The 21622-nt window shown below is 33.9% G+C and overlaps 1 protein-coding gene and 2 long non-coding RNA genes across 5 annotated transcripts in view; 1 reads left to right on the top strand and 2 right to left on the bottom strand.

Moving 5' to 3' along the window:
- eag (potassium voltage-gated channel protein ether a go-go) overlaps window positions 1-21622 on the top strand; it is a 364129-nt gene that overhangs the window by 333967 nt on the left and 8540 nt on the right. For all 3 annotated transcript variants that reach the window (XM_074126880.1, XM_074126882.1, XM_074126881.1), the window contains 6 exons: window positions 8455-8586; window positions 9415-9536; window positions 9656-10051; window positions 17393-17561; window positions 18243-18497; window positions 20434-20633. In XM_074126880.1, the coding sequence (XP_073982981.1) occupies window positions 8455-8586; window positions 9415-9536; window positions 9656-10051; window positions 17393-17561; window positions 18243-18497; window positions 20434-20633 (1274 nt within the window). The remainder of the gene's footprint in view (window positions 1-8454; window positions 8587-9414; window positions 9537-9655; window positions 10052-17392; window positions 17562-18242; window positions 18498-20433; window positions 20634-21622) is intronic.
- Window positions 1622-3534, bottom strand: LOC141453544 (uncharacterized). Its single transcript, XR_012458051.1, has 2 exons — window positions 2885-3534; window positions 1622-2019 (listed from the first exon to the last, which is right to left on the bottom strand). It is a non-coding gene; the product is annotated as an uncharacterized lncRNA (long non-coding RNA).
- LOC141453545 (uncharacterized) lies at window positions 12002-14879 on the bottom strand. Its single transcript, XR_012458052.1, has 3 exons — window positions 14370-14879; window positions 14011-14220; window positions 12002-12608 (listed from the first exon to the last, which is right to left on the bottom strand). It is a non-coding gene; the product is annotated as an uncharacterized lncRNA (long non-coding RNA).

The following is a 21622-nucleotide window of genomic DNA, read 5'->3' as shown; positions in this document are numbered from 1 at the left end:
AAATCAACGACACTCTCTTAAAATAGCAATTTGAAGAAAAGATTCCTCTAGATTTTTTTCCTTGAAAGGAAACTACTTCAAAGATTTTCTTTTGGGTGATATCATGATGAAATCATGGTTATTGATCACAAAATCACTAGGTCGGAAAAGTGTAAATAGCAATTAAATTGGGGGGAAGGCCACCATACAAAATACCACCATATCCCTGTTAATTTTTTTTTTTTCATAAATTTATTGTACTTTAAGAGGTCCTTAAGAGATCTTCCTGGACCTTTGCTGATTTCTTGACTCTTCCAGAATTCCACTTAGAAATTTATTACAAATTGTTGTTCCAAAAGGATTCAAACATTCTAGGGCCAGGACCATTTAGAACCCGCTAGTCCAGAAAAGCTGGTAAACTTTGGCATGGCTCCTTGACTTCAACTAAACATTCCCTTTAAAACTTTATTTTTGTATTCAAAATGGAAAATTTCGTTACCTTAATATATAATAAATATTGAAATCTATGGTAGCTTATAATCAATTCTTGAATCTAGACTGGTAGGTATGATTTGCGATTTCAATTACTAAATATTTTCTTAGAAAAACTTGTCAACTAGAATATTATTAATATTCGAAGTTGGAGAGAAAACCTTACAGTTAGCAAAGCTCCTCTGGGTCCTTAAAGTTACCCTAAAGCGCAGCAATTACAGACTTAAGTTTAAGAAGAAAATCTAGTCTCGGCATGGGCCTTTCAGCGCTAAATCTCCTCTACCGTCATACTATTCTTATCAAAGATCCTAAACCAGGATTTCGTTACGCCCTAAACCATCCAATTGAGTAGCTGTTCGCGTCTCCTAGCACATTCTAATGCCTCTGGAAGTGAAAAACATGAGTTCAACGCCTTTGAAGCCGAACAGATGACTACCGGGGAGTCTGTCATTCTGGAAACCAAAGAGAATAGCATGACTAGGACAAGAAAACAGTTGTCCATTCTCCAAGTGACATCACTAAGCAAGCTTCTTAGATTCAACCTGGAGCTTTCATACAAACAACCCGAACGTGATAATATTTTTTCACTACTCAAAATAATTAAATATTTTTCTGTTTCTGGTTCAGCCAACTGCTTCCACGATCTGATCGGCACCTGAACTTCATCTGTAAAAGGAAATTAGCAACAATAAAATAAAATCACTTCAAAAATCAAAAAACTCACGTCCAATTATGAAAAACATTCCAGAGTAACATTTATGGTCACAGCAAAATATTATTCCAAGTCTAGATAGTTTCCCCGTCGCTTTCCAAATTTTCTCTTTCCGTCTTCTATGGATAACAGGTACTCCTAAAGGGTCTCCTGTTAATATAAAAGCATACCTACCAATTCTTCTTTCAAGAAGTGAGTCTCATTAATACTTCATCTTTCCCAATCAAAAATTGTTAATATTTTCACATATTACTTTGCTTTTCTGCAAATATTACATTTAAGAAAAATGTAAAACAAAATTGAATACACAATTTTCATGCTTTAATAATTAAAATTAATAAATGAAGAGCATAGTAAATGTAAAAATATCTCTTGTTAAGAAATGCTTTTTAAAAAATGAAAGGAAGAAAATAAATAAATTTAAGTACAAAGCGCAGCTTTTGCTTTAAGCTTAGTGCTTTAATTACTGCTGCAATAATTTATAAGTAGAAGAACTCAAAAGAAAAAATGAACATAACCTTATCAATTGCTACATTATGTTTAAACCAAGTTCTATCTTTGTTTCTGTTGTTTTATCTACTCTGCGGCTTCAGGCACTCCTAAAGGTATGTCTCATTAAAATTTTTATTTTCATTTTATTTTCCATTTTCATTCTACATCCTCTTTAGATTTAGAAAAAAGAAATTCTGCTACAAATAGTACAGATAGAAATACTCCAGAAAAGATAACAATAAAAATAAATGTCTACGTTCTACATTAAAAATACAAATTTTTTATGATATTATTCCTTAGCACCAAGTTCTTAGTTCACAGAAGGTAAGTACTGCTAAAGCAAACTGAAACAAAATGTTTTTATCTGTTCAAGCCAGTGAATAAAAAGAAAAAAATTGTTTAAGTGGCAACAAAATAATAACCTATAACCAAGTAATAAACAATCAAAAGAAGAAGAAAACTCGCATAATGTTATGGCCACCAAAACAAAACTTATTGTTGAATTTTAACAGCTTGATCTGCATTGCTGAGCATTCAGTTGTGTAAGTGTACGTTAACAGTTGGGCCGAAAGGCAGGTTAATTGTCTGCAGGTTATTCAAGTTCCCTGAAATTTATCTATTTCATCATGATAGGTTCCTTAATCTAATTTAGAATCGAGGCAACCTTAAGGAAATTAGTTGTACACTTAAGCCACAAGCCCAATGTGCCCCCACCCCCGGCTTAGAAAAAAACAGTTAACGTTAGCCATGTATCATTCAAGTACGTCCGGGTTGAGGCCAGCGAGGATTTTTGATATCCAGTTTGGCTTCATATTTCCGGAGTCAAAACATTGGGAATCGTTTTCGAGTATAGTGCGCACATTCTACTAGGTGGTAGAACGGAATATCTGGTTACATATCCTGCACAGAGGTTGCTCAAGAGGCAATTTTCCACAAATAGGACAGTAACCATACTTAGCTCTAACTTTCGAGCAAATGAAAGCTATAGAACTATAATAAATGGGCAATTAGTTTAGCACGTAATAGAAAATTGTTAAATCTGTTTCTATTTTAATTTAAAAAACAATTCAGAGAAGTGGTATTTCCACTTCCATTTTGTCGAAAATCTTGTTGAGGCATCCACTGGTGATTACTCACTTACCAATTTAGTAATTACTACTTTCTCGAACATAAAGAACGTATAATTTTTTTATTCTGAAAAGCACCTACCTTAAGCCGAACTCAGTTCAGCCATTCATCCTCAAAAATAAATAGAATATAACCTGCCACAGACTTCTATTTTTTAATCTGTGACCCATGAACCTACACTTTACATCTGAGATGATTCTGTATTTTTACTTTGTACTTTGGGCGCATGATCGGTGTTTGAATCTCTTTTAAATGTTCAGCATACTTTATTTTTATATTATTATTTACTTTTTCTTTGAGTGGTTTTTTTTTAATTTTTCTTTTAGTGTTATTGATGTTTGTTTTAAGCTTATATGTTTTTTATGGGAAAGGGATGGAATTTTATGAATCTTAACCTAAATTATTTTCTTATATTTTACTTTACTATTTTTTTTTAGTTTTCTAGAAATTGATGTATTTCTTCACTAATGTTAGTTTTGGGCAATTTGTGTACTTATTGTGAAAATTAGGAGGTGTTCTTGCATTTCAACACAATACACATTAATATAGTGATAATTGTTTTTCATTGTGTTTTTCTGTCTACTTGATTGTTCTAAATCATATCACAAGCATTTATTTATTTTTTTAACGATAGAACCATATCCTCAAGTTACTATACTTAAAATTTCTACCTTCTACTTGAAGGTAAGTTCAAAAGTTAAAATGCGAAGGTTATGCTATTTAACCCCGGGTTTATTCTGTACGATATTTTAATGAAGTACGAAGCCGATGATACTATGATGTGATACACCTACTTACAAGTGGATACTTAGCTTGTTCTTCGGAGCATCTAAAGGCAGTCCATCGTGGCATTCTTCTACCTGGTTCTTGGGTTAAGAAAAGCTTTCACAATTCTGATTGCAACTCTCTTCTTATTCATGAGTCGGAATAGGTAATTACATCGCGTAAGTTCCTGCTAAAACATTCGCTACATCTTAAGAAAAATTAAAAAGTAGGCATAACGTACCTGGAATTTTAATTAACACTTATGTACATAAATCGATTAGAAAAATCAATATTATTTTTTAAATTACAACCAAGTTTTGTTGCATTTCGTTTACTTTGACCTAATAGGTAATAGAGTATGACCCATGTTGAGTTACTGAACACTTTTGTTTTAAATTAAAACTGTCCGGTAGGACAGTTGTATAAGGGTTGATCGTCAAAAACTGCATGAAAAAGCGTAACGTTGAAAAACACCCAACTTTGACAATTTTTTTCTCAAAAGATAAAATTCCCAAATTTCTTTAAAATAAAGGGCAAACCCTCCTTTATAGCTGTAATTTTTTTGCAACAACCCAGATCTAATAGGTTTCGAGAACAAAGTTGCCGAAAATGAGAAAAAACGGCTTTTTCAAAAAATGTTCTTGTTCTTCTTCTTCTTGTTACCTTTTTTGTAAACAACGTAGCGCCTAAACGCGTGAACCGATTTTCATGAATGAGGTGTCATTCGATTCGGAATTTTATGAAGATGTGCCTTTTAGGGGTCTCGATCCAGTACATCGAATGGGAGAGGAGTTAGCCACCTTTATGTAAGGCCCCCTCCAAAATTATTATTACTAATTACTCTAAATCTTGGCCCGATTTTGATAAAATTTGGTAGAATGATAGGGTTAGGGCTCCCCTACGTAACATTAAAGCGGCGATCAGCTCTTACACTTGTTAAGGGGAAGTATAGCAATCGTTGCAAATTATCGACACGTGAACCGATTTTCATGAATGAAGTGTCATTCGAATCGAAATTTTGTACAGATTTGCACTTTAAAAGTCTCGACGCCATGCCTCATAAGGAGGGGAGTTCGCCCCCACCCAAATAAGGCCCTTTCTAAAACTATTATTACCAATATTTCTATAACGCTTAGTCCGATTTTGATAAAATTCAGCTCGAATAAGTGGTTAAAGCTCCTCTACGTTGCTGATGCTCTTGCACCTACTAAGAGGAAGTACTGCAATCGTTTAAATTATCAATGAGTGAACCGATTGAAATCAATGAATTGTCGTTAGATTAAAAAATCTTTGCCTCTTTGCCTAGAAGTACTGCAATCGCAGTTTATTTTTCTTACTCCTCTTAAAAGAAAGTACTGAAATCGCAGTTTAATTTTGCTATTTACGTACAAATACCTATGTTATTCAAAATATGTTATTCAAAACGCTTTTTTAAAAAAAGTTGTTGAGGATGGTTTGAGGGACCGCAACTATAATCATTCTTTAAAAAGATCTCTCCAGTGGTAGTTACGGTTCCGACTTACCACCTTATTAGGTTATAATGATAGAATTGCTTAATCCAAATTTAAAAAAATCTAAAGCAGATATGTAACTTTGCAAAATAGACAAAAAGGAAAATCTATCCAAAAGGTACAAAAATCTCTTTAACAAAAACCTACAGTTTAAAATGTTAAGTATAAGGGTTGATTAAACGCCAAAAGGTACACAAATCAGCAAGTAACCCAACATTTCATTAATACTTCATTAATATTTAAGTAATTTTACTGCATTAATATTCATTAATATTTTTTAGAATTTATTAGATGTCACAGACCCTTATGCTGGCCACTTCATTTACAATATTTTTTGTTATAATTATGACAAATCACACATACGTACATGCATGTTAAAGTAGAAAAAGACAAAGTTAGAGTAGGCTACTGTCTTGAATTCGTCTTACCGAAATATTCGTGAGCACAAATATCACACAGTTAATAACAAGTAGATTATTCAACAATTATTCATTTCTCAATTGTAATTTAATTTAGTCCCCCTAATTTTACTTATAGTAAAATGCTGGAATAATTAGCTGTCCTAAAAATATGTATATCTTATTTATTTTATATTACATATTACATTTTTTTTTATAAAAAAAAGTTTTGAATTTTTTAGCCTCATAATTTTTTTTTTATAACGTTTTTCTTTTTAACCTGTATTTAATAGTTTGATTATTATAAATAACTAGATATTACAGTCAATCTACAGTGGTACTTGAACAAATATTTTGTAGACGAAAATGGCCAGCATAAGGGTCTGTGACATCTAATAAATTCTAAAAAATATTAATGAATATTAATGCAGTAAAATTACTTAAATATTAATGAAGAATTAATGAAATGTTGGGTGCTTGCTGATTTGTGTACCTTTTGGCGTTTAATCAACCCTTATACTTAACATTTTAAACTGTAAGTTTTTGTTAAAGAGATATAAACAAGTTTTCTTTTTAAGAAAAAATAAATTGAACTACCTCAGATGGTGCAATGCAGTACTATTTACACATCGAAGGACTGTGTTGAGAGAGTGGGAGGGGTAGACACTCACTTTAATCTTATTCTCTTGTTCATCTGTTAAATTTTACATAACATCATTTTGTAACATGAAACAGTGGTACATACTTACTGGGGAATAGGCTGGCGCAGTGAGAATCGGTCTTCAAAAATTAATATAACCTAAAAGTAACCTCTATACAGAAGTTTGTTTCTTTTGGTCACCAAGGAATTAGGCCAATCCGGTGTATCACCTTTAGTCATTTATTAAAGATAATCCTTACAAGGAGAAAGAGAATTCGAGGACCGTCTCCTCAGAGTTGATAACTAATACGGATTTCATAGTATTAGGACCTAGACCATACTTATGAGTGTAATTTTGAAAGTTAAGCGTACTTTTGTTTTTACTTACTTATTATACTTATAGTAAATATTGTATCTTCCAGCAAAGATCTTGTTCATTATGTTGCCGTTCTTCAATGAGTTTCTTACGAATCAGATGTGTAAGGAATGTTTCAGTGCTGAACAAATTGTAATTATTACCATCTATCAATGCTTGCTGAAGATCCTAGAATACGACACAGTGAAATAACGACGTCACGCAGCGGGCGTCCCGGCTCAGCTGCCGAAAACTCAATTAACTCACTAATCCACGCAGTGAAAGTAGGCTGAAATGTTTATTGGAAAAATATTGAGTTGTAAGATGCAGTTGATTCAAAATTAATTTTTGGATGGCTAGAAGAAAAAAATTATTAGGTTGGTGATGAACCAAAAATTTCTAGAAAGCCATAGACCACTCCTTCATGGACTGAATATAATTGACTCTAGCATCAATATTTAATTATACGCATGCTCTGAAATTAAAAGGAAACACACATAAAGAAATAAGATCAATGCAATTCTCTTACAATGTATACAGCACTGAAATAATAACCTGACATTAGCTAAATAATAACCTGACATTAGCTGGCAAAGTTACACGAGTCCAAACTTAATGTTGGCCAATATGCATGATAATATTTTGCGTTAAATTAAAACTTGGGTATGGAAAATTTAGGAAAACACTCGACAAGTTTTTACTTGCGAGCTGGACTGATAGTGAATCACAAATGGAGGACTGAACAATATCTAATGGACTGTATGAATTTCACATTGTTGTTTGTATTCAGTTCAAAGTTCGCTAATAAACAGAGGGAGGTTTAGGTGCTGTTATAAATGGTCATTATTATGCCATTACTATTACTGTCATTATGTTGTTGCCAATTTAAAACTCTTTAATATCACAAAATCACAGCAGTCAAGAAATATATAACATACTTATTATTAAAATAAGCAGACTATATTTGACGTGCTAAATATTTTGTAAATGTGTGTGGACAAAATAATAATAAATAGTAAATAAATAATACAACTTGGTAAAAGTGCATTCAAGTGATGACTAAAAGTGGAAAAATGACTAAATCTTGTTTAAATATTGCTTTATCCCTGTGTTATCTGCATTTTTTCTGGTTTTTCAAGGGAGTATTTACCTACTTTCGGATTGAACAAAGTACTTTGCAAACCAATCATGAGCTTAATCTAGATTTAATTCCTTTAAAGTGTACCAAAATCAGCGATTAATGTGCTTCTATGTAATTAGGCTAGATCTTAAGAGTATGTTATACCTCTCGGAAATAACGTCTGCAAGAAGATGTAAAAGTTTTGTTTTGTTTTCCTAAGACGTATGTAACTGGCTGATTTGCCCAGTAATTTTAATTTTTAATATAACGAATTTAAAAGAACATACGTTTTCTTTATTATTATTTAAATTTTACGATCTGGCAAGTATTTTTTTTTTTTAATGAAAGGTAGATTAGTTAAAAAATGAAAATGTCAGAAAAAATTAAAAAATGGATGTTACTAGTTACTACCAACATTAGCAGTCAGTTATTAGTCAATAAAGGTCTACGATTAGAATTTGATGTTTTAGACGTTAGTTAGTTTTATTTTATTTCGATCTCGTAGAATCTCCCAGAAAAAAGAACAAATATCATTTAGCTGGGAAGAAGGATAAGTTCCTGTAAGTGTATCTCTGGTGTACATAACGACCTCATTTAGAAGTATTGCTTCTAAATGGAAGTAAAGGACTTTTTTAGAATTAGGTCATTAGTTTTTTAACCAAAATATTTTTTATTCAGATTATTTTATCCATGGACTGACACATCAAATGTTTCCATCGAGTTAATGTCTTTCACCTTTCTAGAAGAATTGTTCTTTAATTAGGCAAAACAAATTCTGTCTTACTTTAAATTAATATCAAGTAAATATGAAAAAAAAAAAATATCCTTCTGTTAATTTGTATTGTTTTAAATTGTGGAACAGAAACTCCATTATGGCTCCTGCTACAGATAGCTCCTATAAAGAACGAAAGGGATCTTGTCGTCCTGTTCCTGTTGACATTCAGGGATATCACCGCACTCAAACAGCCCATCGAGACCGAAGACACCAAGGGAGGTGAGAGGCATTTCATTGAAATTAATATAATTATCTTATTTTGAAGTCCTATTTGTCCTTAGATTATTTTAGAAAATTAAAATCGATCTCCACTTTTAGGCCTTTCTGTCTTGCCAATGTGCTCCAAGACGGTTTACAACTTCCCATCATAAAACTATATTCATTGCAGATATCCTCGAAGCATTGATGGCACTACACTTTTGAAGATACAGTCTTTTTATTCATGCCTCCATCCAGTAATGGCTCTTACAAATCTACAATTCCATCTCAGTTGCATCTAAAAAAAAAGGTGCTTTAAAAGAACTGGACAAATAAATGAGACTAAAACCCGAAGTATGTACAACCCTTTCATTTTTTCCTTGGGCTTTTTCTGGAATCTTCCAGAAAATTACTCCCGAAATCAGGCCTAAATAGCCTTCTCAATAAATGAGCTCAATATTGTCCCTTTGTGGATTTTCAAAGTGGAAAGATTCACTCGTTCATCTCCTGCCTAGTTGTTTGGTTTTTTGAGAAGCCTAAGTTGAACTGTGATCGGAAGCCGCTGGAAGAGCCTAGGCTATTTGACCTGAATAGTTCGTAACTGCTCATAATCTTAGAAGGTTCAAGTCTATGTCAAGAATTTTGTTTTGGGCTCATGTAGTTTTTTTCTTCGGATTTGCTTAGTGTAGCATTTAACCCTTTGCTGCTTTGGTTTCAAGCGTCATTGAAGAATAGTGTTTCCATTTTGCTGAAGGTCCATTTAGTCACTTCTATTCAAGTCTCTGATTACTTAGGATGAAGTACCTAGTTACGTTTGTAACTAAACAAGATATTAATTTTGCCTTGCAGGTTTAAGCAAATTTGCAAAACTGGCTCGATCAGTGACAAGAAGCAGATCGGTTTTGGTGTCTCAGTTTTCGTCGCATTTACCAAACTTGAAGGATACATCCAAACAGTCTCATCTTGCTCACGTAAGTGTTTTTTTTTTTTATAGAAATTTTATTATGTTTTGTAAACATTTTTGATTTGATCATTATCTATAATTATTCACAGCTTAGTAAAAAAGAAATTATAATTTATTTTGTTGCAGATGATGTCCCTGAATGCAGACGTTATGCCACAATATCGCCAAGAGGCTCCAAAAACACCACCGCACATACTCTTACATTATTGTGCGTTCAAAGCGATATGGGATTGGGTGATATTGTGTTTAACCTTCTATACGGCCATCATGGTACCATACAATGTAGCGTTCAAGAATAAAACCTCCGAAGATGTATCATTGTTGGTGGTCGATTCCATTGTTGACGTGATATTCTTCATTGATATTGTGCTCAACTTTCATACAACGTTTGTCGGTCCCGGTGGTGAAGTGGTATCCGATCCAAAAGTGATACGCATGAATTATCTAAGATCATGGTTTGTGATCGACCTGCTCTCCTGTCTGCCGTATGATGTGTTCAACGCTTTCGATCATGACGAAGACGTAAGTAATTCGGTGGGCGCCAGCCAATCATCTGCTAACTGTATACTCAACACTGACGACGACTCCTTGTTATCCAACAATGTAAGTGTGAACCATTGATTCATGTTCGTGTAGAATTATTATAACCACATATACTCGTACTTTACATAGCTCTTCTGATCTTTAAAAGAAAAAGTGAAAACAAATGTTCAAAATGAAAAATCTCACACAATTTCCCTTCATCTCTTTCTCAACTACAGTTTTTTATTCTCTCTGCTCTGTAAATATATAAAATTTTCTATTTACTTAAATCATCATCCATATTTATAAGATAAACACCAAGGCTTAGAGTGGGTGAAAGCTAAAGATGCAGTTAGCTTTCATTAATTAAATGGGTTAATTGTAATAAATATACGAGGGACGTTTGAAAAGTCCGTGCAAAAATAAAAACTACTTAATTTTTTGGGGTAAACCTTTTTTATTTTTCAACATAGTCTCCTTTTAGGCTTATACACTTCGTCCAACGCTGCTCTAGTTTGTTGATCCTTTCCGAATAATAGGATTTGTCCATGTCTGTAAAATAGCCATTCGTTTCTGCAATCACCTCCTCGTTTGAATAAAATCTTTTTCCCGCCAGCCATTTCTTCATATTGGGGAACAAATAGTAGTCCGAGGGAGCCAAGTCTGGAGAATAGGGGGGATGTGAAACGAGTTGGAACCCTATTTCCATTAATTTTGCGACCACAACTGCTGAGGTGTGAGCTGGTGCGTTGTCGTGATGGAAAAGGACTTTTTTGTGGGCCAATCGTGGGCGTTTTTCTTGCAGCTCGGTTTTCAAACGGTCCAATAACGATGAATAATATGCACCTGTAATAGTTTTACCCTTTTCCAGATAGTCGATGAGGATTATTCCTTGCGAATCCCAAAAGACAGTCGCCATAATCTTTCCGGGCGAAGGAACGGTCTTCGCCTTTTTTGGCGCAGATTCCCCCAAGGTAACCCATTGTTTAGATTGTTCTTTGATCTCAGGAGTGTAGTGATGTATCCATGTTTCATCCACAGTGACGAAACGACGCTTAAAGTCCTGCGGATTCTTCTGGAACAGCTGCAAACCGTCCTTGCAACACTTCACACGATTTCGTTTTTGGTCAATCGTGAGCAATCCGCGGCACCCATCTTGCGGATAGCTTTGTCATGTCCAAATGTTGATGCAAAATATTATGTACCCGTTCATTCGAGATGCCCACAGCACTAGCAATCTCACGCACCTTCACTCTTCTGTCATCCATCACCATATCATGGATTTTATCAATGATTTCTGGAGTAGTAACCTCAACAGGGCGTCCAGAACGTTCAGCGTCACTTGGGCCCATATGGCCACTCCGAAAATTTTGAAACCACTAATAAACTGTTCTAATCGAAGGTGCAGAGTCACCATAATGTTTATCAAGCCTTTCATAAAGTAGTGTTTAATCAACACACGAAATTCTTTTTCGTCCATTTTCTGAAAATCACTCGACTTCCTCGATTCAAACGAATGCCAAACACAAAGAAATAGACCGATCTGGCTGAAACTTGGTGTGTGTTCTTCCAAGAGATGCTACTAACTAAACATAACCTCGATACGCGCCAGTGGTGCTATCTCTCTGACTTTGCACGGACTTTTCAAACGACCCTCGTATGTGTATGTATATTATATTACACACAGGTAAAATTAATTAAAATGAAGTAACGGAGCTCGGCAACACGTCGGCCTAAGCTTTGGCATTTCGGAGTTCTGCTTACTAACTGCACAGTCAGAAATCATTAGGAGATCTTTGCGTATCGTCGGACCATGCACTCGCACGATGAAGTGTGAGTGTTTGGATGCAGTTGATGAGCTGTGGGCTGGAGTTTTAATGCAGAAAGTTTTCGTTGTATTCGATTGTGTGGAGGATGTTACTTTTAGTCAAATTGTATCTAAAAGCTAACAATAAAAAAATCGTTTATAATAATATTTCGAAAATATATACAATTCACTTTGTCAGCGATAGTATACAGGAAAATCTAGGAAAATATATAATTCTATTCCAAAGAAGTTCTTCTGAATAGAAATGACCTTGGTTGGCCGACAAAGAGTAAATAACTTCTATGTTCATGATTACGGATCTGGGAGGAAGACATTCCTAAACAAAACACGAGTACTTCCGATTTCTAAATTGATAAACTGATTTACATTTTTTAGCCAAACAATTGACCGGTTAGCTCTCTTACGGGTATGACAGCGTTTAGGCTACTTCTACTGGAGTGTGTTCTGGTACTATTCCAGATAGATTGCAGCATCTCCTCTTCAATCAGCCCAGGACGGTAAAAAAAAAAAAAAAAGCAGTGCTTCCAAGAAGACAAAAGAGGCCAATGCAGAGACGTTCTTCCTCTTCAAAATCAGTCCTTGCCGAAGAGACATTAGCACACTTGGCCATTCATTCTTGGCTCAAAGCGAAAAGGATCCGATTTAGACCATTTTAGTCGAGTAGATTCTTCAAGAAGTACAACCATCAAGAAATCAATCTGTCATCTTTTTCTTTTTTCACTTAATCGACTTCCTAAAACAAAAAATTTGATCATACCCTAATCAATAACATTTAGAGAATGAAAATAAATAATTGATTCTAAAATTGTTACACGCAAACCATATATTGTTCAAATTGAGTAGCGAAAGACTATTTTGTCCAGCAAAACGATTTAGGGCCTCTAATTCAAGACAAATTTAATGTAAAAATCAATCATTATTACTTATTTATTTAAGACAAAACATTTAAGTTCAATTTTCAAAATAAAGCGCTTTGTAAATAAGATTATCTACTAATTTAAATAATGTACAGATTAATTACTGTAGTGTTCTTTGGTAATGCAGATTTAAAAAAAAATAAAATTACTTGTAGATACATCTTAACAGAATTGGTTAATAAATTAGGTATTTATTGACTTAAATTTATTTTTGCTTTTGCATTTTATTATTTCCTTAATTTAATACCAATTTAGCTTCAGCACCAATAGAATATACTTTTTTTTAAAATAGCATAGATAGTACTCTTTTAATAGTTCATCTTTCACTTTCTCTATCTCCTATCTCTGTTAAACTGTAAATGTATTATAATAAATAATTAATTAATAGAATACCTTCATCATTTATGAAGGAATTATACAGTAGAATTATTTTTAATTTTAGCCATTAGTTGTATGAAGTCTGCCCGGAATATATTTGACCTAGTATTGTAGAATGAAAACCGAAGCTTCAAGAATCTGAGCTCAAATATAAGCGGGGGAAACGATTCATGCTTTAGCCTGTACATCCTGTTAATATCTGAAAAAGAGATCTAAGGGAATAAAGCTGCAAGCTTAAAATACGTGGAAGAACGAGTTAACCCTGATCTGCCGATGAAATCTTATTCAGGGGGACCTCTTTGGTAGGGGCTACTTACTTTCGTTTGACCTGAAAGCATTCTTTGAGATCTGTTTTTTTCAAAAATAAGGCAACTGTTGGTGTTTATTTAGAATTGTATCGACTTGATGCTCATGTTTTAGAGATACACTTTATGTTGGCCAACAGCTGCTATTTTCTTGTACTGGGGACCCATTCTGGGTAACAGGTTAACGAGGTGCTTAAAAGCAAAGCGGAACTGGTTCGGTAAGGTTAGAATAAACCTTTACTAGGCCAGATCTATGGCCAAATAAGCCCTTTACATTCAGGGTTTGCAGCAAATCTACGACAATGCAGCGTAATTCTACCGAACAAAGACTTATGAAGGAGGGGACCCTCACTAAGGGTCAACCACGACTGTGAGGCCGTAAGAGTAATCGCGGTGCTGCCAGATGGAAACTGTAGGCTTACAAAATCTTCTACTCGAACCGATCTTTGTATTTGAAGCTATTGTTTGACTAATTAGCAGTAGATTAATATTCTAATTAGGCCCTCACTACTATTAAAAAGAAAATTGGACTTGCCTGCACGCTTTGAATTAACCTTGGTATGCAGGGGATGTTTCTGTAGACCCCTAAAGATCGCGGTGACTTCCTCTTCTCACAGATTCTCTTCTTTCCTAAGTGGAGTTTAAGTGATAAGAGTCCACTGCATGTTCTCTGCTGCTGGGTGAATGAGGCTTTTGAGCTTCCTCGTCTAATAGTTGTCAAATTACTTCCGGCATCATTGTCTGAGGACAGATACTAGATTTGAGAATTACAAATACAGCCAATGGAATTTGTGGATTGACACAGTTTTTCCGTATTTCTAAATTATGTTAAACAGAATTTAGATCATCCTGTTTCAATCCAACTTTCAAAGGGATTTCATAAGAATTACCTCCTTGGACCATAACTTTTACTGTGGTATTATTATATTGAGTCATCAGTCTTGATCAACTTTATAGGGTTGTCCTGTCTCTCGTGCACATTCTGCTCCGTATAGTTCACAAGACTAAAAGAATCAACGTGATCGCTTTCAAAATATCCGCTCATTATCTTCAAATCAGTTTAACGCCTCTGATAACTATCAAATGTCTACACCTACTTAGATCTTGTACAAAATTAATGCATAAAATTTGTAAGTTTATTTTTTACAGGTTATTTATTAGTTCAGATATTTGAGAGTAGCTGTTAAACATAATAATTCTACCATTGTTCTCAGTAACTAAACCAGTAGAAATTAGATAACCTGACAATAACTATTTTTGTTTTATAAAAAAAAAAAAAGGTTACAAGTTTTGTTTTGTTCCTAACACCATCAAATCCAAATAGGATTACCAAAAAAACCAAGAACCACAACAGATACTAGTTCCTAAACAGGTAAAATCTAAGTTTATTGTATTTTCACTTTTGGCCACACAAATGTTTGTCGGTAATAAATCTAATCGATCATTCTTAATCGATAACATTCTTTAGTTATTTTTTTTTTATCCTTAATTTCAGTTTTTTATAAAGAAACTCTAAAATTAATTTCATAAAATAAAGTCGTGTTGTTTAATGATTTAATTTATTTTATTAATTTAAAACACTTAAAGTGAAGAAGAGAATTTTACAAATTTTTTCTGGAACTTTTTACAAAAATGACTTTTGAGGTTATCCTCAATAGATAAATATTTGAGGTTTTTAACATAAAACAATATCAATGTTCACACTTATATTATAATTTGTTAACCCTTTTATAAATATATATTTCAAATTTTAGCCAATTGTTTAATCACTAAATTTTTTTTTTTAGTAAATGGAATGATGCACTATTTTTTCGTTATTATTATTAAACTTTTGGCACTTTCACGATTAAATGAATAACAAATAAGATTTTGGCAATACGATTGTTATTAATATTTTTAACAAACAACTAATTTTGGTGAATTACAAATTTACAAATGCAGGGATAGAAGGTAACTTGAGGGCAGAAAAATTAGCCTTGGATGTAGCCCAACTTTTTAAGGGAGTTTAATTTAATAAATATTTTGTAATTTTTCATGGATATGTAAAATGTTCGTGGGAATTTTACTGGTAAAGAGGAAACTGAACGAATCCCCACGACAGAAGAGCACTTAATCGAATTCGGCCCAAAAAAATGCTTAAGAAAAAATGCCAAATTGTATAATGCACTGAAATAGAAAGAAAATCGTAATTGTCCAGTTTCTGATGTCACCTAACCAAACTGCAAATTAGAATTATGATTTTTTTTATTTTTAAGTTACGGTGCGGATTCACATACGCACAAACTAATTCAAAATCCTATTGGTAAAAAACTACTTTTTCGTTATCAAGGAATCTCAAACTATTGTTTCTGGTGAAGATGGCTGCACTACCTGAAATATTATTAAAAGTGTGCCGTGACATCTTACCTTGCCCAGAAGTCGAATTTTCAGTGCCCGGATTTTGTCCACAACGTAAGAGAACGTAGCTGTAAGCTGTGTAAACAAATATATGGTTTCACTTGTGGCTTAGTGATTATTCGAAGGTCCCATTTTCCTTTTCATTATGATTCTACGAGACAAGGTTTTCCCTCTCTATATTCAGCATGGAAAATACAGTAGGACTTGTATTGCCAAAGTCTTATAATTATGCATTTTCCTTTTAATTACACTAGCAAACACAAATTCAAAAACTTCTACTCTTTTTCACAAAGTTTATGTCGAGGAAAATGGTTACCGCACCAAATTCAAACTGCAATTGTTACAGCATGTTTGTTACTCTTAGTTACACCGACTTAGTTCATTCATTAACCTGTAGTTCTTGTCAAGTATCTGGTCTTTTTCAAGGCTGTTTCAAAGTTCATAAGTGGCTTGTATTCTTCCATCTACCAGATAGTGAGAGGTTTCTTTTATTGACATGTTCAGTTAGTAGCGTCCCAAGCCTTGATGGACTCCACTAGTTCTGGTGGGTCATATTATTTGAGATTTTCGCTTCAAGATCTCTGAAGAAGACATCCATTGAAGGTTGCAAATCCATTCAAAGCTGTCCACAAAAATGGGTTCAGCATAATGCTGACTCCAAGCGTAGAAGCCGGTCAGTCCAAGATTATATCTTTAAACCAAAGAATCAATAATTGTATTCAATCAATAACTTGCTTCCCCCTAGCAAATTTCTTTTGAAAATCCAAAAGATCCAAATTAGATCCGATTAGCCCACCTTAACACTTAACTCGTAACAAAGTTTCACAATCAAGTTTAGAGAAAATCTACTTATTTTCCATGAACTACTTTTTCGTGGACTTCAAAGATTCAACTCTATGACCCATTCTGAGTAGTCTGCGAGTAAGTTTCTTAGCATCACTTGACGTCATCCCCCAGTGAAAAGATTATCATGAAAAAAACAAATAAAGTTTAGAAGTTTTTGTATTTAAAGTTATTATTTATGAAAAAAAAAAAATTCAACCTATTTTTAAAAAAATTATAACCTGATAGCAAAAAAAAGAAAAAAACAAAACTTAGATAGCAATGAAAAGCACCCGTTAATTTTCAATAATTTCATGCAATTTTCGTTTTCAATTGATAAAAACACCTTTACGTCATCCTGCATTTATCTTTTTTAATTGCATGAATTAAAATTATTATTTTTAAAAATGAGAAATATTTGTTAGCAATTTTAAAGTTTGTAGAAAACAAGGATTTTATTCACAATTTAATAAATTTAGATAAAATTTACTCAAGCATGCAACTTTAGAATTTCAAAATATATTAGCAAAAAGTACATAATCATTTTAATAAAAGTTTTTTTCTTTTTTGAATAAACAAAATAAAACTTAGTGTTGTTTTATTCCTCATTTTCTTTTCTTTTTTAAAAACAGATGTTTTAGTTGAAAAGATGTAAGTATATTTTTGGAATGTTTGTGTGTCCAAATCCAACCAGGGTATTGGCAGCCTGTTCAGCGCGCTGAAAGTGGTCAGACTGTTGCGACTTGGCCGTGTAGTTCGCAAACTAGATAGGTATTTAGAATATGGGGCGGCCATGTTGATTTTGCTGTTGTGTTTCTACATGCTGGTGGCTCATTGGTTGGCCTGCATTTGGTATTCCATAGGTAAGAATTCAGGTTTTATCTAGAATAAGTTATTATTATTATTATTTATTTATTTTTTTTTTTTGTTAATAAGTGTAATTCACGCGAGTGCAAAAAAAAGACCAACATTACACTTGGACGCTAAAACGCGTCAGTAATACTCCGCCCGCAACAAAAGACAAATTTTTTGCACCCGAGTGTGTTTGGGACAACACTCATATCTAAGATGAGATGAAGTATGATGCAGGATAATCTACTATTACGCTTGGGGGGGTTATGAACTGTGTGGAGCTGTGTTTAGAAGTTTAGTCGTTTGACTAAGGATGGAAGTTAGTCCTTCCCGAGACTCTCATACTGCAGGTTAGCTGCAGTTACACTTCACGTAACTACTTCGGAGGTTGAGGTTTTATGAGTTAGTTTCGTAAAAAACAGCAATTTTAGGTCAATTAACGATGTTAAGTTACATCGTTGCGTTTAGATGAAATTTAAAAGTGTAGCTGTGGTTATTTGTGCATCGTACTGTTGTAGATTTAAGCTAAAAGAATTGAAAATTGAAGGAGATCAGGGAACCGACAGTGTACTGAAAACTAGGTGGTCAATATGTCCTTAGCAGTATATACGCCTTAAATTAAAAGAATATTGAATAATTAGCATAATAACTTAAAAGAGTTATTATGAATACTAACACAAGCATGTTACCAGGTCGTTCTGATGCAGATAACGGTTTGCAATACTCTTGGTTGTGGAAACTCGCCAATGTTACCCAAACACCGTACTCATATATTTGGACGAATGGATCGACCACATTGGAATTGATAAATGGTCCATCCAGGAAGACTATGTATGTGACCGCTTTGTATTTCACGATGACTTGTATGACCAGCGTAGGGTTTGGTAATGTGGCTGCGGAAACTGACAATGAAAAGATTTTCACCATTTGCATGATGATCATTGCAGGTAAGTTTGCAAAGATTTATTTTTGCACAAAAATTATGTGTTTTTTTTTTTGTGTCTTTCACCATTTAAGGTTGCCAGATTTAGTTACTTTTACTTTGATCGCGATTTTGCCTTAGTAGGGTTTCCACTTGCAGCTAGAAGGCCTTATCCTTTTTTCTTTCAGACAATTCATCTCATAAGAGCATTATGGGACAATGAGAGGTAGCCGCGCAGAAGTCGCCTCTGTGAAGGTTGGATGACGCAGAAAGTGATCTGCAAAGACAGAGCGATTAGAAGATGGCGGCAAAAAACCGAAGATAGGATAGAATGGTGCTCTCTTTAGAATAGATCCATGCCATTCTGTAGGGCTATGACTCTGCAATAATTGTAATAATAAAATCATTCATTCGCTGCTTTAGTCCTGGGGCACTCCCCAATAATTTCTTGAGCCTTGGGTTCCCCCTTTCCTACAAACATACAACTTCTCTAACTTAAATACAACACAATTCTCTTTCATGCGGTAAGGTAAGTTTAAAGCTAAAAGCAAAATTCTGAATTTAGTGGATCTGGCAACCTTGAGATGTACAATATGATTTATCAGTCCTGGATGGAGGTTGATTTTGTGTGGTTTGTCTTGTTGCTTTTAGTTGTCACTGTTCTTAAGCACGTGCTTTTTTTTTTTTTTTAATGCAATACCTTGTTTTCATTGCTATGGACTTAACAACGTCAAGTTCACTCAAGCAGTCTTTAAATGTCCACAAAGTTTTTTGTTTAAACTAAAATTGATTTTACGCAACTACTAAGGTTTATTGCCATGGTTAACCAGCCCTGCCTATTTAGGAAGTAGTTACAGATCTCACGGAGGTGCTCTACTTTCATGAAAATTGTTCAAGAAGAACGATCTTCACGTTCTTTGCATATGATTTAGCATTTCGCTCGAATCCTTTTCTAAAATTTGTGGCGAAAGCTGAACTAAGATGGATAAACTTAATTTGAAAATATCATACAAGAACAAAAAAGTTTCAATTCAAAGAAACATTATAACCTTCTTACATGTTTACCTTTTAGATAGAAAGAAAGGATATGCAAGAAAAAAGAGAGTGAAAAACCTGTAGCTAATGGAAAATGAGAAGGATATGTTTAATTATTTAGTATCTGTAAGGAATAGAAGGATAAGGTGGCTATTTCGTGACAGTGGAGAAGAGTTCCAGCAGATGGTATTCGATAAAGAAGTGTACTGGGATTATGGAAGATATCTCCATGGACGAAGTCGATTCTAATAGGACGTGGAGAGTTTTCTGAAATCTCTTAATGTCAGGATAGTTCCAACTGGAGCAGTCGTAGATTAACACAGGTTTGTTGACCAATTTGTAGTGGAGGAGTTTGTTCTGTACATTCATCTAGGAGTCTCGTGAGAGTAAAGAAAAGTGAAGTCTAGCAGTAAGTTTCCTGCACACACCGAACTAGGAATCGAAACTGTCTCATGTCGTGACCCTGGTATAAAACGTCATTTCAGGGTTGACTAGATAAAACCGGTAAGCTCTGGATCTAAGACTTGAAGGATAAGGTTGGCAGAGACTAGCTGAGGAAAGGAAAACTTCTTTAGATTCTGTGCGGAACTGGAGAAAACCTATTGAGCCCTAACTCAGACTACTGAGACCACCTTTTAAATAGATTTGAGTTAAAAGATTCTTTACGTTTTTGAGTTTGGTAGTAGGAAATTTGACAGATAATTTAAAAAACAAACGTGCTCAGTAGACCTCATCGAAACGTTTGGTTATTTCCGGTGATAACTTAAAATCGAAAAGCACAATATCTTACGAGAGAAACTAAAAACACGTTTTTGTTAGAGCTACATTTTTTTTGTTTATTTTTTTTTAAAGCACATGAAACAAAATCACAAATTCTCCTTTTCTTTACCAATTAACACAGCCATGTTCTTGTTTTCTTCTTATAGCTCTACTGTATGCAACAATATTCGGTCATGTGACCACAATAATACAGCAGATGACGTCAGCCACGGCTAAATATCACGACATGTTGAATAATGTTAGAGAATTTATGAAATTGCATGAAGTACCAAAAGCATTGTCAGAAAGGGTGATGGATTATGTGGTGTCCACTTGGGCGATGACAAAAGGGCTAGATACAGACAAGGTATGTATTTTATGAACAAAAAATTGGTATGTTCACTGAATACACTGTTGCATGGCATCTCTTCCTATAGCTGGTAGTCTCGCCAAAAGTTCGTTAAAACCGGTAAAAATTACGCGAAATAGAATCATGAATTATTTTTCAAAGTGTGATTCTGATGAAATTTAGTCTACATCACTCACACAACTTTCCTTTTACTTAATTCCTAATGTTCTAGTCCTTAAATTCGCGATTTATTTACTTATTGTAAACATGTACACTTTCCAAAGCCGTAGATTACAAAGAAATGACTCTTCGTACGGAACTTTGGTTCTCATTCTTCTCCAGAACTTCTCCAAAGAGAATTAGTCAAATAGAAGTTACATATCTTTGTGTGTTAAATATAAATACGAAGTTTGGAGGGAAATCAAAGCAATATTTTCAGAAAATCAAACAAAAGTGAAAAATCAATTCATTAACGTGGCACTTTCCTTCAAAATGGAAAATTCTACAGAAGTGGCACTTTAGACAGAAGATTAACCACTCCTCTCACTCTCCCTCTCAACACAAGTGCCCTTAAGATCGCTAAGTTAAAGTCGGTTATCCAAATGGAGTTAAATGTAAAACAGTATATGTAATTTCATCTTTTGGTTTCGAACAGTTTATCTGATATTTTACAGCAATGTGCAAAAGCATACACACATTTAAGCAGAATACTGCCCTTTAAAGTCCCGAAAGTCCTGCTTTAACTCGTTCACTACATCTTGGATCCATTTTATTTGCTAGGATAGCCTTTAAGGTAAAGAGCCACTTCTAAGCCAGGAATTAATTTTCAGGGACATCCTTGCCCACCATTTTTTCTGGTCGTACCTCCTTTCTCCTTTAAAATCGAGTTGTTTTATCATCCTTAGGAGATTTTTTTTTTTTTTATTAAATTTGAAGTTCAAAAGTATTGCTTTTCTTCTAAAAACTTAAAAAAAAAAAGAAAAAGATTCTACTGAAATTTTTTGGCA

The sequence above is a fragment of the Rhodnius prolixus genome, unplaced genomic scaffold, assembly GCF_049639745.1.
Source record: "Rhodnius prolixus isolate KJV_2025 unplaced genomic scaffold, Rpr scaffold_3, whole genome shotgun sequence".
Lineage (NCBI taxonomy): Eukaryota > Metazoa > Arthropoda > Insecta > Hemiptera > Reduviidae > Rhodnius > Rhodnius prolixus.
This window is presented reverse-complemented; position numbering and strand designations above follow the sequence as displayed.